Here is a 17,206-nt window from a genome sequence, read left to right on the forward strand (position 1 = left end):
TTCAAGGAATCCAAATGCAAAAACAAAATGTCATTTCCCCCCTTCAGAGCACTTCTTTTTTTCTTTCTGGAAAAAAAACCTGGCAAAAATATAATAAAGTAAGTGTCACCAATTAAACAATCCCCCAAACCTATAGTTAAAAAAGAAGCCACCCTGTGCAGAACAAAAGTTATCATTACAGGTTTTTGTGAGCGATTCTGGTGAGCTGCTCCATATCTCTGTGGATGCATGCATTTGTGTGTGCGCTGGTGGCATTGATTTTTATGGACTATCGATAGGCCCTTCGCAGATGGAGGGCATCCATCTTACGTTGCCACTGTTACTGACAACTTCTGTTATTTTTCACTGAAAACATTGTTATAATGCTGCATACAAGGACGGTGGGAAGTCGAACTTTTCCGACTTCCGTCTAGGAAAAGTGCACTAGAACCTCCCTTCGAATTGGGGTCAGAGAGGCCAAGTCTTAATAAAAAGGACCCCGAGTTCATCAACCGGCTTCAGTGTGACGTCACTTGACAATGGCGACCCCATGGAGACACAGATTGTGAATGACAAAACATCTTTAGCTTTGTTTATTTATCATAATATAAATTCAGTTACAGTTTTTGAAATAACTTCACGTAACACGTGATTTGTACTGACTGCGTGAAGATATGCTGTTATCTCCCTGCATGAAGTTATAAGAAATGAATGAAATGCTTTGAAGATAATAAATTCCTTTATTTATAAAAATTAAGAAAATTGTTTAATAGGCTTGCTGTAGGTCAAAATGTGTTGTGTTGAACCAGAATGACAACAAATTTATTGGAATCAGCCATCTTTGTTGTTCACATTCAACTCGAATGCTCTGAGGTCAGAACTGGGACAATCCGAGTGGGCTAAATCTGACTTCAAAGCTTCCTCGAATGCAGCATTGAAAACAACAACTAAACTGTAAAGTGACTTTGCACAGGAGATGACATACATATACAGTACGATACCGGAAAATGTGTGATTCGTGAGTGACAGTTAAACATGACACATATGTTTCTGTCTGGGGTACGGATGGTGACACTATGTATTCTTTGTATAGGTGTATATGAGATATTTATTATTATTTGGGTCATTCCTGGCTAATCATGCATTTTCCTTCCCCATGAAAAGACTTGTAATATTTTACTTGAAATAACATAAGCATTTCATACAGAAAAGACATAATTACAATTAAACAGAATTAACCAGATTTAGTCATGTTGCATATATTGAATGGTGCTCCTTCTGGTGTGCATGTCTTGGCAGTTTGAGACATTCCGTTGCAGTATGATTGGCTGCTGCATTAAGGCAGGCAGGACTGTCACTTCCGGTGCGACCCGACCGCACGTGGTTTCCAAATTCTAGAAATACAATTCGCAGGCTGGGTCCTTTGACGCTGTCAAAGGCTCCTCCTCATTTAGCCTTCCTGGATCACATAAAGCATGGCAAAACCAAGGCTATATCTCAAGGCACCAATGTATTTGTAATTTAAATGTACCGGTACTTAAAAAGTGGAAATCAACCCTAACATATTTTTTTCAAGAATATGTTCCCAGCATGCCCACTAGTTGAACCACGGCCTTAAGAATAAGAATAAGAATAAGAATGCCTTTATTGATCCCACAGTGGGGAAATTTTCATTGTTACAGTAGCAAAGATATAGGTCACACAGGGGCGGCGGCATAATGTGGCCATTAATGTATAACATTGACGGCAAACATTTAGAATCAAACCTATGTAGATATACGCAGTAACATGTGTATATACACATGTGTATACACACCAACCTACATCTACATAAAAAATATGAGGAACACTCATTTCGGCCTGTACATAGTACAGAGGAAAAAAATACTCTAAGTGACAGTGCTGTAGTGAAATGTAATGCCTTATGATTAATATTGCGTTTATGGAATATGAGTTAAGCAGCAAAATCCACCCGTTTAAGCCATCTCAAGGGGCGGCCATTTTGTTATTTCTGTCAACTGAAAATGACATCACAACTACCCAGGGCTCAGGTAACGAGCAACCACAGCTTGCCTGTTTTGTAAAGCTGAGCCGTGATTGGTCGGTACCTGAGCCCTGGGTAGTTGTGATGTCATTTTCAGTCAACAGAAGTGACACAATGGCCGCCCCCAGAGATAGCTAAAAACGGGTGGATTAACTCTTATTACACAAACACAATATTTATCAGAATGCTTTATTTCAATTAGAGGGCTTGCATAGAACATATTCTTGAAAAAAATATGTTTGGGTTGACTTCCTCTTTCAATAAAACTGACCCATTTGTAAACAACTTCCTGGAACTTTGTTCAAAATGGCAGAAGACACTACATACACAGATACTATGACTTTATCACTATCTGTGTTTTTGATTAGATTTAGTTTTGTCAGACTACATCTGCGTCCTCTGCAACAGGGATTGTCATTCCTGCATTGTATTGGCCAACTACACCGGACTCCATACAAGAACAAACATCGAGAAGGCAAATCCATAGTTTTCCGAGACTGAAGGATGCCCATATGTTTTGTCATGGTCTCCCTGTGTCCCTCTTTTCAAGTCTGCCTTGTTAGGTTTTTGTGTCCACCTGTTCTCGTCATCTCGGAATGTGGGGCACTGGGAGGAAACCGGAGCACCCAGAGGAAACTCACGCAGGCACGGGGAGAACATGCAAACTCCACACAGGAAGGACGTGGTTGGCTTTGAAACCACGACCTCTGCACTGTGAGATGGACGTCAATCACTGTGCCGCCCTAGAAGGTATCGTTTGATATGAAATTATACTGAACAGACACTGTATTATATTTAATCACAATGGTGAAGGTCAATCCCTTCAGCAGTTACAAAGTATGTGATGTAATGTTCAATTGTATTGAAGGGGGTACGATGCTGAATGTCCCATTCGAAATTAATGGGGAATTTTAAATGTAAAATATTAAATATTTGGAAAACTGTAAGTATGTGGAATGAGAAAAATAGTACCCCGTAAAGACATGAATTTTTGGAATACGTTGAAATTAGAACGCTGCAAATCAGATGTATCATGAGGGAGTATATGCACGTCAAAAAAGTGGGGAGATTAATGAAAATAAAGAATCAGAATAATGTGTGTGTGAATGCTTTCAGTAATCACACAAAAATAAAGAATCAGAATAACATGTGTGTAAATACTTTCTGTAATCACACAATAATAATATGTGTGAATGCTGAACTATATTTGCAATTTCTGGAGAAATTATGTGTGAATGCTGAAAATGTGGAATGCAAAAATGTTAATGCAAGTGTAATGATGAGTGATTAATGTTAAATTAATTTAAATTAAATAAAAACCTAAGCTTAGTCTTAAAGCAGAAACAATGTACTGAAGAATGTCTTTCCAAATGAGTATGTCAAGTCCGCTTGAATAGGGACCTAAAGGTTTTAAAATGTTGAATAATGTTTTGACTGAGAAATTTGGGGATAAGGAAAATAGCACCCCGGAAGACAATTTCCTGAATACCTTGAAGTTGAAACCATTTGAATCGGACGAAAAATGGGGACATATTTACAGATCAGTTTTGTTGAATGTTTCATTGAAAATTAATTTTAAAAAATGAAGGTGGACTGAAATCTTTCTGAGGTAGGAATCAAAGTCAGGTTCTCTGCATAGAATGGTAACGCCGCTACCAACTGCGCCACAGAGAGTGCTCTGAACATGATCATTTCCAAGGAGAAACAATGTGTCATTGTCATGTCGAATGCCACTAGTTGAAGCACTTAAATGATGTGAAATTATGAATTAATTTTATAATATGATATTCAAACATCAATTATTAAATAAAATTGAATAATATTAAATTAAAAATAAGTTTGGCTGAAACTGACTTAGGGGGGAATTGGACTTGGATCTCGACCACATGGATGAGTTGGTCCAACCACCACACTATCATGACAAATCTTAATGCCGAGACGATGTGTTATAGACCGGTAGCAACGGCTGAGCAAGACTGTCTAGTACACAAGGACTAGTAGCACCAGAGCCCCTCAGAGCTTTGTCCCCCTACTTTTCCCTCTTCTTCTCTCTATACACCAACTGCTGAACCTCCAAGCCAGCATTGAAGTCTGTAAAACTAATCAAGTTTGTGGACAGCATGCACCGTCATTGGTGACGAGTCTGCCTACAAGAGGGAGACGCACCGGCTTGTGTAACAACAACCTGGAGCTTAACATCCAGAAAACAATAGAGGTGACTGTGAATTTCAAGAAGGTCATAACCGTATGGTGCCGCCTCACCCTAACAGACTCATCCATCTCCATCATGTACTCATTCCGCTTCCAGGGCACCACCGTCACCCGCTACCTCAAGTGAGAGCAGACCATTAGTTCCTTCATCAAAAATCCGTAGCAGAGGATGTTCTTCCTGTGGCAGCTGAGGAAACTCACACTGCCAGCCATGTTGGTGCAGTTCCACACGGCCATCATTAAGTCGATATTCACCTCCCACATCACTGAATGGAACGCTGGTGATACTATCAGGGACAGGTACAGACTGCACCACACTGTGTGTGCAGCTGAAGTTGATCGGCTGTAAGATCCACCCATTCACGATCTGTACGTCACCAGGACCCGGGAGTGGATGAACAGGTCGGAATACAACTGACTCTACTCCCTCTGGTCACAATCTGTGCGACCCTCTCCCATCAGGAAGGAGGTGGACTTATGAATGCTAAGTACAGTAAACCGGTGTTCTGCCAAATTGTCCTACCCCGTCAAAACTTCCTACCGAAGGCTGATTTGACAGCCTGTTCTGCCAAAATGTCATACTCTTTGTGAAACTTACTACCGAAGGCTAATTTGACAGCCTGTTTTGTTTGGATGCAGACTGATAGATATAACTTTTAAAAATCCCTTAAGAAAATACTTACACAGCGGTGACAGCAGGTAGTCCGTCCTGACAATTGAGTGTAGTGAGTGTATATGCTCAAAAGATACTAAGGAAAACACACACTACTTAAAAGCTATGACTAAAATCATACGCCAAAAGTATTTTTGAGGCAATGAAAAAGTCAAATAAGACTCAATAAAAACGAAAATAGTACTCACCGCCTTTAACCGAACGTACAACAGGTAGGAAAAAAGTTTCAAAATTCCCACGAAAACACTTACTGGCGTTGTGCGCATGCGTGCGCTAGGGTACTGGGCATTGCTAGGACATCTCGACTATCCATCCATTATCGATACCGCTTATCCCCACAAGGGTCGCGGGCGTGCTGGAGCCTATCCCAGCTGTCTTCGGGCAGTAGGCGGAGGACACCCTGAATTGGTTGCCAGCCAATCGCAGGGCACACAGGGACAAACATCCGCTCTCACAATCACACTTAGGGGGCAATTTAGAGAGTCCAATCAACTTACCATGTATGTTTTTGGAATGTGGGAGGAAACCGGAGTACCCGGAGAAAACCCACGCAGGCACGGGGAGAACATGCAAACTCCATACAAGGAGTCCGGGGCTGGGATCAAACCCATGACCTCTGAACTGTGAGGCGGACGTGCTAACCAGTCGATCACCGTGCCGCCCACATCTCGACTAGTAGGAAGGAATTTCAGAACACCGGTATCACTTAAAACTTTACAACTACACCTGACATTATTCTACATTGTTACTGTTTTCTCCTTCTTAGTCTACATATATTTTATTTTTATTACCATTTGTTTCATTTTGCACCAGACCGGACCGAAAAATGAATCGTAGTTTTGAATGTACCTTTAGTCACGCCATGACAATTAAGTTAATAATTCATAATTTAACATTAAATTAGAAGCATAAGATAGTAATGTGATTATGAAATCTTAGGTACCAGGTATCAAATGCACTGCTCGCCACTGATGTTTTTTATTTATGAATTTCACATTTTGAATTGAACTACTAAATTAAATAAAGTTTTCCACGACAGACACACAGTTATACACAATGACTACTCCCCATTACAGTTCATCAACTTGGTAGATTACTTTTCATGACGAATATGGATGATCATGGCTGCTTCCCTGAATCGACTCTGATTTCACATACAATGTACCGTAAAATCGTTAAGTATCTTGCATCCGTGTATACGAAATCATATTTTCACATTCGCAAAAATCAGATTGCAACTCGTCACCAATGCATTTATTCTGAAACTCACATCCGGAAGTAGCGAGTGTAAGGCCTCGATTACTAGCTTAACCGTGGTGAAGTGAGGAAAGCACACGATCACTAGTGAAGGACGGGAAGAAATTCAGTCGCCACTCGCTACACGTTCACTTTCTTAACCTCTTGGCGCCGTAAGATAGTAGTTGGCAGGTAAGACTTTTGTATCGCGGGCTTGTGAGACAGCCAGTGTATTCCGTGGCCTGCTGTGGTTCGAGGCCGTTGTGGTGGCGCTCAAGCCAAGCTGCTCTCTTCTCAGGGAGACATCACGTATGGCGCTCTTTGCTTTCCAAGCGGTTTGCAAAGACCCGCGCCTGTCATGACTAGATCCCGCATTTAAAGGGAAATATTCGCTGCTTTTCCGCTTCCCACTACCACCGAAACAAAAAGTCCTCCTTTCATACCTTGGCCTTTTTTTAACGGGGCCTTGTGAAACATTCCGAGGCGTTGAAACGTTCTCAGTCCCCCCCCTCCAAATCACCAGTTTAAAGCTAGTTTGTCGGAGAAGGAGATACACACCCCCTTTAATTCAAAACTTTGGGGCAAGAAATCTGGGGGAGTTTTGTCGTTTCATTTACAGTAGCCACACATCCCTCACATTGTTCGCCGTGCAATATGCTGAAATGTTCATTGATGAAGATTGTTTGGCGAACAGTTGACTTGGTAATAAGACGTATTGAAGTGTCGTTTACACGGGTTTATTGTGTGTTTGCACACCGCTGTAGCCGCCGCAGTGAGGCGATGGTGGCTCTGCTATCATGGCAGTAATGGCTCGTTCTAGGCGTCGCACTACATTGTTTGTCTTAAGAAAGAAAAAAACAGTCACTTTTATTTGGACTTTAATGTTAAGTCTCATCTTGTAATGTTGCCGTGTATAACATCCGTCGAGCTGGCTTTTAGTAGCGTTTTAAACACATCACGCCTGAAAATAATGCACACATTTAGAGGTTGAACTGACCCTTGGTGACAGAAAGGGTTTCAATTTTCACTGAAATGCTTAAATATTATTTCATATTAACCTATTATTAAAATATGTTGATATAATAACTACTTAATCTAAAAAAAAACACGATTTAAAAGCGCAACATTACAGACACGGCGTTCTAAATTTTCCATAAAATCATATTTTTACTGACAGTGGATGCAAAAATGAGTCCGATTTGATACATATACAGTACACATAAATACTTGGCAGCTAGTGTCAGCAAAATGTATTGCATCATTTCAGAATTGTATCTGCGCAGGTAGTTATCATGTACACTGTTTACAGTGTGTGTGTATATATATATATATATATGTATATATATATATATATGTATTGTATTGTATTATATATATGCCTAATGTAACATAATTACATTTACAATGACTGCTGGTGTTGCATCCACAGGCCTCTGCTCTGCGGATAGCATAAACTATCACCGCTATTATGCACAAACACTATTTCTCAATTGGTCATTTGAGAAAACTTTAATTTATACTTAATTACATATCACAGTTTTTCTACATTTGTTCGGCAAGAGGCAATGATTCAGCATCTGTGTGGACCCCTCACAACTATACAAGCCTGTGTGTTTTGGATGCATTGCCCTAATTTTGTGGTCTTTAGTAGCTTTGTAGTTTCTCAGACTAGTCATTCAAACTTAGGTTCCCAGTTCTGTCTACGGCTCTTTTCCTTTGGCTTCAGTTCATCACTGATGAGAACAAGTTGTTATTAAGACTGTCTAATCCAGCTGGTCTTTTTCACTTCCATTGTTTGATTTTCATTAGAAAGTCATCCGCTCTCAGCGCACCAGATCATGTCTGGGCAGAGGAAAGGTGCTGCAGCTCGCCTCCTTAAATGCGCCTTTTGTCGAACCAGCAGGGAAAAGGAGTGCGGGCAGCTGCTCGTGTCTGACAGCCAGAAGGTGGCAGCCCATCACAAGTGCATGGTGAGCAGAGCACAGTGGTCTTTTACTTTTTAGCATGTTACTCTGCAAAGTTAACACTCACCTGGCTCATTATTACTTAAGTTCAGAGGAAGTCTTGCGTTTTTATTCAACCACCATGCAAATGCATTGTTTTTGGCAAATGTTTCTTTCGAACCCACATGGATTTGTTAACATGTTTTTGTTGAAGATGAATGTTAGCAAATGTAAAAGCTACCGTATACTGGCAGATAAATATATGTTTAATCCTTATGTCTGTAATGGTATTACAATATTGCTATTGATGCTACAATTACTGATGATATTTAAAACTACACTAAAAAGTAAAAAAGGCAAACACAAAAAGAAAAAAAGGGTCAATGCTTATGACTAATGGCAAACAGGCATTTAAGTGAAATTATAGGGCTGCAACAACAAATCGATTATTAAATGTTGGTATGAATTTCGGTATGAATTTGTTGTGTCATGCAATTATGACATTAGTCTCTCTGCAGTGTGCCTTGTTCCCTTGTTGAGTGAGCTGTTCCTGCTGTGTGTGCCTTGGCCTCTGAAGAGCAGTGTGGTGCACACATGCAGATGACACCACCTACATTAGGATAATAAGAGCAGAAGAAGAAAGTCACACTTAAACTTTATTAATGCATATTGTTTTGTATTGTAAAAAGTGGGGTAGGAAGTTGTATGTTTTTACGTGGATTTTCTGCACACTTCTGCACTTTAAACATAAAATAGTCACCATTTAACAACGCAGCTACAAACAGGTTTTCTGGATACAATAAAGGTAAAAGTGCTAAATTAATGTCAAAATTAAACAGCACTAAACCCAGAAAACACCGGACCATACCCAATTCATCACTTTCATTATTTCTTTTTTTTTTTTTTTGTAAAAAATATTATTCTCTAGTCCTAGCATTTGTCATGTGTAGAATGTGGTTCTTCTTTGCCTGATTAGATGGAATCCGACTTCCGGTAGTTATTTTGCACCTTCAGACTCCTTGATTTAAGAAAAAAAAAGAAATAGATAATGGTATACTGTACAACCACTGTAAGAAAGTGAAATGTCTAAATGTTGTCTTACCTTTATTTTTCCTATCATCTATCCATCCATTATCCGAATCACTTATCCTATCATTGTTTTAATAAAGTCACTGACAAGATATGAAATTGGGAATGGTTTGCTTTTGATGATGTACACAAGACTGTACTAATGTTTTTCTTTTTTTTTCATGTTTGTGGCAAAGCTTTTCTCCTCTGCTCTGGTCTCTTCGCACTCGGATAATGAAAACATCGGAGGGTTTTCTGTTGAAGATGTAAAGAAGGAGATCAAAAGGGGAAACAAATTGGTGAGTCTTTTTTAACACTGCATTAACAAAGGCAGTGGTTAAGCGAGACAGTAGACACTCCAAATTTGAATGCCATAGCCTACAGTTCTGAAATTCTATCAGAAATTGTGCTAATATCACGCAATACTTCAAGATGTTGGACTGAGCATATCTTGTGAGACCTTAGTGTCCTATAAATTCTGAGAGTGCAGCTCAGTCAGCTTACAACTTTAGATTTTTATTTGTGCATCTTTGTGAGTTTTTTTTTTTTACCCAAAAGATAGACTTGTTTCAGTAAGGGAGTCTAAGATTGAGTGTCCATCATTTCATTGCCATTTTATATGCAGATCTGGCATTGAGCCAAGAGTCGTCACTTGTTAACACATGTACGTGTTTTAATGATTTGCATAACTTATTGACCTTATTGCTAAAATTAGTGAGTATTCAGACCTATCTACGGATTTTTAACAGAAAAAATGGTGGTGTTATTGGAGACTTAAACTCTGAACTATTAAACTCCCTCCCAGATCCAATCAGGGCGGGAGGGGTCAGCGCGCCGCGTCCTGTTCACAAGTGAACCTCGCTTGTGCAAAAGCCACCTCCTGATTTGACCACCACCACGTGGCACAAAATTGATGCAACCATTCGTCGACAATGAGAGCGATTAGAGGTTGCCGACATCTTTCCCGATCAGACAATTCCTAGACCGGAACGTGCTCCATTACGTTATTTTGGGGGAAATTATTGTTGTTGTTAATCTCTCTGTGTGGCCCGGTGGTTGCTGAGCACTGACTTCGACTATGAAAAAGCAAAATGTCAAATCTGCTTTTTTTTGTAGTAAGCCCCCAAGCATATAGTTTCATTCACTATGAAACATTTTTTTAATGTAGTCATAAATTGTAGTTTAAATCCTGCTGCAATCCAGTCATGCCTGCTGGCGGTGCTATCAAGCCATACTTACCCGCGGCCATTCATTCATTAGCATGACTGCATGTCATCAAGCCCATGAAAATGACAATTTCCATCTTGTTAGTAAAAAGAAAAAGTTAGTGAGTTTTACTTTGACAGTAATAATGAAAATGCTCCACACCTCACTACAGATGTGCTCGTCATGTCACCGGCCGGGTGCTACAATTGGCTGTGATGTGAATACGTGCCGGAGGACTTACCACTATTACTGCGCTGTAAAGGACAAAGCCCAAGTTAAAGAGAATGCATCACAAGGAACTTACCTGTAAGTTCCTTTCCCTTTAGACTCCTTTTAGACCTTCTGAAAAAATGCATCTTTTCATTTAACAATAGAACTACTATTTGCTCTCAATTGTAGAGTTTACTGCCGCAAACATCGAGATGCTTCTCGAGATGGCATTGCAGGTAAGTCTGTCTACAATATAATAGTGTTTATCCGTCTAATATATCTAATCCGTGAAATGTCCCCCACACTTCGCCTGTGTAACTTAGCTCCTGGCTAGATTTGCGCTCCTGAGCGAACTATCCTTTACATGTATTTTCAAAAGGTTTCTCTGTAACGTGTTTGATTTTAGATGAAGAAGAAGGTATGGCCAATGATTCAGATGCCTCGCCGCCACAAAATAGGGGCAGGGGAAGATTTGAGAAGGGAAGAACCAAAGTCCGTGGCCAGTCAGAAGATGCGCGCTCCACCTCCTCTCAGGCTGCAGATGAGGAGACCTCCTCACATGTAAAGCAACTTTCCTGCACACAAAGATATTTCTAGTGTGTCTGACATTCACTTGCACGGTGGCTTGATGTTCTTTGGTCTCTCAGTGGTGTACTGTGTGTTTTAGCGGGAGAGGTCGCCTCTTCGGGCCAGTCCGGCTGATAGCGGCCAGCGCTGTGGCTTTTGCCATGCTGGTGATGAAGAAAATGAAACGAGGGGTGTGCTTCATTCCGATAACTCCAAAAAAGTGGCTGCTCACTACAAATGCATGGTAAGGTCCGTGCGCGTGCATGCAAATGCGATTGTAGGCGTGTATGTGCGTGTGTGCATGTACAATTTAGGTTGCTGCAATGAACTTAAGTTTTGTGAACATGCTGTGTTTCTGCATCTTCTGTTCTTGCTTTTCAGCTTTTTTCATCTGGAACAGTTCAGCTGACCACCACATCACGGGCCGAATTCGGGAACTTTGATGTGAAAACCGTGATCCAAGAGATTAAGAGGGGCAAAAGAATGGTTAAAAGATCTTCTTTATCCAGTTTTATTGATAACTATTCTGAAAGTTGCCTATTATCGTCTAATCAGAATTTGTGCTTGTCTTGTTGTATTTGAAGAAATGCACACTTTGCACCCAGCTGGGTGCAACCATTGGGTGTGAGATCAAAGCTTGTGTGAAGACCTACCACTACCACTGCGGTCTGCAGGACAAAGCAAAGTACATTGAGAACATGGCACGTGGAATCTACAAGTGAGCACTACTGTGACGAGTCCTTTTTCTAGTCTAGTAAAGTCATTGTGCAGTCCGTTCTTTCTCACTGATTCGAGACGCAGCTCTGTGGGGGATGAATTGTTATTGTTCGGTGTTAGTTACAAATCCTTCCATATTTCAGACTATATTGTAAGAACCACAGTGGCAACGAGGAGCGGGATGAAGAAGACGAAGAACGAGAGAATCGCAGTAGAGAGAGAGCAGCGATCAACCATGGAGGAACACCGTCCATGCAAGTGAATGGCAACTAGTTACAATGTAAGTCTTTCAAATCCATAAACCGTTGTCATTCTTAACAATTGTCACATTGTGGTCATTTTTTTTTCTACCTACAACAATAATACCTAAATACATTTGTATTCAAAATCTGTTGAATTTTTTTTTACAGGTTTGATGGGACGGCAAACAGCAAAACTTGTGGGTGAGCTATGCGTTTTTCTACAAAATCTCAGCCTACTCTCAACGTGGTGGTTTTTAGTTTCCCATCAACTGCCCTCAACACCTCACCTTTCCAAATAAACGGATGCCCTGCATTGAGACTAGATGAGCTTTTCATGCACTGGTGGTACCTACAGAGCATGGACTCGTGCAGAATTGTGATGAAAAGCCAAAGGTTAACTTTCACAAGAGAGTTATGGACATATCTTCAACTATTTGTGCTACTGTCATGAATAACAGCTGGATAGACTGAAGTTATAATTGTCACCCCACAGACTACTACACATGATGAAACCATATTCTTCCTTTTCCGTCACTGCAATATCTGTCACCAGTCTCTACCAAGATGTGCAGGTTTTTCCATTTTGTTTTGTTAATCATATCTTCCCAAATCTCTTCATGTTAGCCTTTCTTTCTTGATATGTAATACATTTGCTACTGTGTAATCATGAGTAATTTTGAATGTGTGGATTTCTGACGGTCACAAGTCCAAGTTTTACTGGCATGCACTTGCATATGTCCACATTTAATAGTGGATTCTTGTTTTTCTGTTTAGCCGCTAAAGAGCTCAGAACACAGCTCTTCAGGAAAAAGTTGGCTTGACTTGGTTTGGTGTGATGTTACATGTATCTCTTCAAATGTATCCAATCATTTTTGGAAATAGAAAATGTTTTGTATTTTACATGTTTACTGAAAAATGTGGTCTTCTTATTTGAGTGTTAAAAAAAAAAAAAAAAAAAAAAAAAAAACTCTTTCTCGTATGGCTGTTAACTGGGTGTTCCGCTTCCAAGAGAGGAATGTCACACCAGCCAAAGTATCATGAAGTCACTGTGTATCTTTGTGAATTTAGTTTTACATTCTTGAACCTGACTGAAGTTTATCATGCTCACCTGGAACATTCATTCTGCCTTTTTAGTATTTTCAATAAATTAATTTGTGCATTTAATTCATGTAAATGCACAGATTTCTCTTTGCATATTTGTTTATTTTTCTTCAGTTCAACACCTAAATGTTCTTTTGGTTAGGTTTGATCTAGTGGTAGGATAGTGAAGTTGTGAACATCATCATATGCAGCGGGGCTTGGATGGGCAACTTAAATCCTGGAGGGGGCCACTAGTTTTCATCAGTGCTACTGGGGGGCCACATAGTACTGCGAGAAACCAAAATAAAGTGCAACAACTCAAATTGTTTATTCATTCACAAAAATCTCACTCAAAATTCTAGTATTATTTAGATACTATTTGTCCTGCATATCATTCCAAATCCGCAAAAAAAAAAATCAGGCCTACTCATGTGGTACAGTATTGAGCACTATAAGACCCAGTGTACTGGCAGTTCGGCATCCACAGATTAGCATATTAGTTCTCTCTCCCTCTCTCTCTCTCTCATTTTTCAACATTGACAAACAGCAAATAGAATAGCCAACAAGTCAACGTTTGTAGATGGAAACGCAAGCGGAAGCCTGTTTAAAAAGACAGGCGGACCGGCCAATAGGTGATTCCTACAGGTATTTGTTTCGTCAGGACAAAAGCGCAAATACGCGGACGGCGAAAGGGTACCCACGCTGCAGGCGGAAGGCGATAAACACATTTTAGTTAAATTCCCAGCAACCGTACAAAACACACAGCTCCGGATGTTGGCATCACGCATCCCAAAATGCCCTGCGCCGAATAAGACCAAACAAGACCATTTTGGCAGGCGAGAAAACATGTCGCTAATTTGGGGAAACGCCACACTTTGCCTATGGTAGACACTTGTGTGCACCAGGGTGCCACAACAACAGGGGACAAAAGAAGGAGCGAGCATTTCACAGGCTGCCAAAAGAACTACTAATTAAGTTGTAGTAAAAGAATGTGTTTTTTTCCTTTGAATTTGTCTTTCCTTTTCTTGTTTTTCTTATTGTTTTTCTTCTTCTTCTCTCTTTTAGCCGTTAGCAAACCGCTTTTGGTGCATTACTGCCACCTTCTGAAATGCAGTTTGTTTGTGTGTAGGGGCTGCAAAATAGAGCTGGGCAGTCCGACCCTGGGCCGGACCGGTCGGAACCCCCTGGCCCGGCCAGATGCCCATTTTTGGGGCGGGGGTTGGGGGTTGACAAATTTTAAAAAATGGCTGGATTAAGCATGTCCGGAAGTTGATTTTAGTCCGGCCCACTAATCGGCCCTCATGCAAGTGACGTGCTCGCTAGGCGGCCAAAAATCATCTCAGCCTACTCCATGAAAGGCTTCTTTTTAGGCTTCTTTCTACTCGCGCGTTGGCGCGAGCGACAACCGCTGTTATAGGGATTGTGGTCTTTTTTCGGGGGGGTCGGGAGGCGGAATGGTACCCAAGTCAAGCGTGGAGGGTCGCGGCCGGACCGGCAAAAAATGGTCAAGTGCCCAGCTCTGATCAATACTGTTTCACAACCTCTTAACCCCACTCTTTCCAAAAATAAAAATAGAAATGTTAAACTTAACTCAAAAGAATTTCTCTGTAAAACTCTCTGTATTGAAAGCTACTATAGTAATTCTTAGTCAACCAGAGTAACCCATGATTCTCTCTTTGGTACATACCGCCCCCTGCTGTACATATACAGTCAATGCAGTCTGGGTCACGTTTCCGTCTCTCATCAGCAAAACGGGCGCCCGTCAATGATAGACTATGAGGTCCGTTCGGACTTAATCAGGTTTGTGATGATTACACAGATGGACGAAAACCCACTTCATCTGTGCTTAGTCCGTTTCTTTTAAGTTTCCTGTCTATCGTCTAACGTCAGCAGAACAGGCGTCCGTCAGTGACGGACAGATGGACCGGTGTGTTGGTCAGACGGAATGTCCACCTCTGCTGGTTACAGTACTTTTTACAGTATCTTTTTGATGGGTTTTTGACAAATACGACTTTAGGTAGGTAACGTTAGCTGTCGCTTGAATATGTTATGTCAGTCTTTTTCAGATAATGAAGTGAAAGTCCACGGACATCTCTTCTTCACTTTTAAGAAGAATATTAGAACAAGAGAGAAAGATGACAAGGGAGCAACAGAGGCTTAGTGGATGGCTCCGGAGGCCTCGTTCGGAGGGCATGAGAAATATGCAAGGAGGGGATGCAAATGAGGCGGCGGGCTCCGTGGCACGGCGACCAAGTGGATCGGTGGGCCTCTCAGCCTCGCTGTCGAGTGGGTGCCCAGCCACCGCTGGAGCGCGACCCGAGGCCAGAGTCGTCCATCTGAACATTGGCAGTATGCATTAATTCTTCTCTTGGTAACCTGTTGAATGCTCGCCCCTTCTTTTGTCCCCTCTTGTTTGTGGCACAGTGGTGCACAGCAGCTGTCTCCCATTGTCAAAGTGTGGCATTTGCTGAAATTATCAACAAGTTTTGTACCCTGCAAAAATTGTGTTGTTTACATTTGGTGCAGTGCATTGTGGGATGCGAGACATCAACGTCCGGAGCTCTAGTAAACCACAACACTGACCAAAAACATCAGGCACTGTGGCCACTTCTGTGATATGACATCCAATCCATCTAAAATTTGTCGATAGCAAAAGCTAAAATGCTCTGTTTTGAGTGACACTCTCCGAGAGGTATTAACAACATGTTAATTCTTGTGGTTGTAGTTTTGCATCGTAATGAGCCTATCCCAGGCGACTACGGGCGAAAGGCAGACTTCACGCTGAACTGGTCGCCAGCCAGTCTCAGGGCACACACACAGACACAGTCACTGAGCGGGAACCAATCCCACGCTGCCCGCACACAACTCAGGCGAGTGTACTTCTACACCATCAGCGACTTGGAACGGATTCATATAAATACAAAATCAAAACACTGACATGGAGCTTTAACCAGGTCATACTGAATTAACAGTTTGGTAAATGACCAATGGTTCCAGGCTCCTGATGTTACCAACCTGGCCATGCCCCTTAAGGCACACGTGAACACGAGTGTCTGTATGTGTGTGTGTGTCTTTTAGTGTAGTTTATTAAAATGTATTATGTGCTTGTATTTTATAATGTAGTACTTGTTTTTCTTTATTGCAGATGTAACAAAAATGGTGGTGTTTGTAGGGGGGCTGGAACAGATTGCATTTCAAGTAATTTCAATGGGGAAAATTGATTTGATTGATGAGTAAATTGAATTACTGGACGGGTTAATTTATGAAGCAAATTAAACCTGCACCACTGAAAATTTACATTTACAAAGTTTACATTGTACTTTTGTTCTTGAGTGCATTTCAGGTGTTGGTGGTGGAGAAGTAAATGCTGTTGCCTCTCATTCAGACAGCGTTGGTTAGATTCCTGGACAGTGCTCCAACACAATGGCACTGCTGGTCCCCAGCCTGAATTAAAAAAACAGGTGCATTGAGTCAGGAAGGGCATCCTGCGTAAAAACTGCCAATCAAATCACAAAAACAGCTAATTTACATTTCAGTCTATCTCTTTCTTAGTTTTATTTATTTATTTATTTTATTTTTACTTAAGTACATGAGTTGAAGCTGTATTACATTTACCCAAAACTTTATTTTCGGGGGCGGATCGTTCCGCCACCCCGTCCTGGGCGGACGCCCATTTTTTCGGGCGGAGGGCGGGGGGGTGACGTTTGAAAAAAAAGGGAGGACTAAGTAAGGGCGGAAGTGGATATTAGTCCGGCCCACTAATCAGCCCGCATGCGTGTGACGGCCGAGAAGCAGCCAAAGTTATATCAACCTACTTGGCGAAATGAGCAAAAGACAAAAATCGTACTTCAAACACGCGACTAGTTTATCCAACTGCATAGGAGATTTTTTGTAAAGTTCCGCAGGACATAGAGTCGCAGTATCAGTTGTCCTGCGATGCTTGAAGATTATATTCAATCTATTTCACAACGTGATAACAACTCTGCCTATATGCAAACATGGCAGGGAGGTGTCTCTTATGCGGTCATCA

The 17,206-nt window shown here is 41.2% G+C and overlaps 1 protein-coding gene across 2 annotated transcripts; it reads left to right on the plus strand.

Moving 5' to 3' along the window:
* Positions 1 to 6,190: 6,190 nt before the first annotated feature.
* Positions 6,191 to 13,290, plus strand: phf6 (PHD finger protein 6). 2 transcript variants are annotated; one of them, XM_086024480.1, is made up of 11 exons: positions 6,191 to 6,335; positions 7,953 to 8,113; positions 9,352 to 9,453; positions 10,533 to 10,666; positions 10,760 to 10,806; positions 10,977 to 11,131; positions 11,238 to 11,381; positions 11,519 to 11,623; positions 11,722 to 11,855; positions 11,998 to 12,134; positions 12,265 to 13,290. In XM_086024480.1, the coding sequence occupies exons 2-10, from the start codon at positions 7,982 to 7,984 to the stop codon at positions 12,125 to 12,127; spliced, it is 1,083 nt and encodes a 360-aa protein (XP_085880606.1). In that variant the 5' UTR covers positions 6,191 to 6,335; positions 7,953 to 7,981; the 3' UTR covers positions 12,128 to 12,134; positions 12,265 to 13,290. The 2 variants fall into 2 exon arrangements, with proteins under 2 accessions (XP_085880606.1, XP_085880607.1); XM_086024481.1 differs by having other exon boundaries at positions 6,205 to 6,335; positions 8,044 to 8,113.
* The last annotated feature ends 3,916 nt before the right edge of the window (positions 13,291 to 17,206 follow it).

Source organism: Filicampus tigris, chromosome 2 (assembly GCF_054856515.1).
Source record: "Filicampus tigris isolate MCC_2025a chromosome 2, RoL_Ftig_1.0, whole genome shotgun sequence".
NCBI lineage: Eukaryota > Metazoa > Chordata > Actinopteri > Syngnathiformes > Syngnathidae > Filicampus > Filicampus tigris.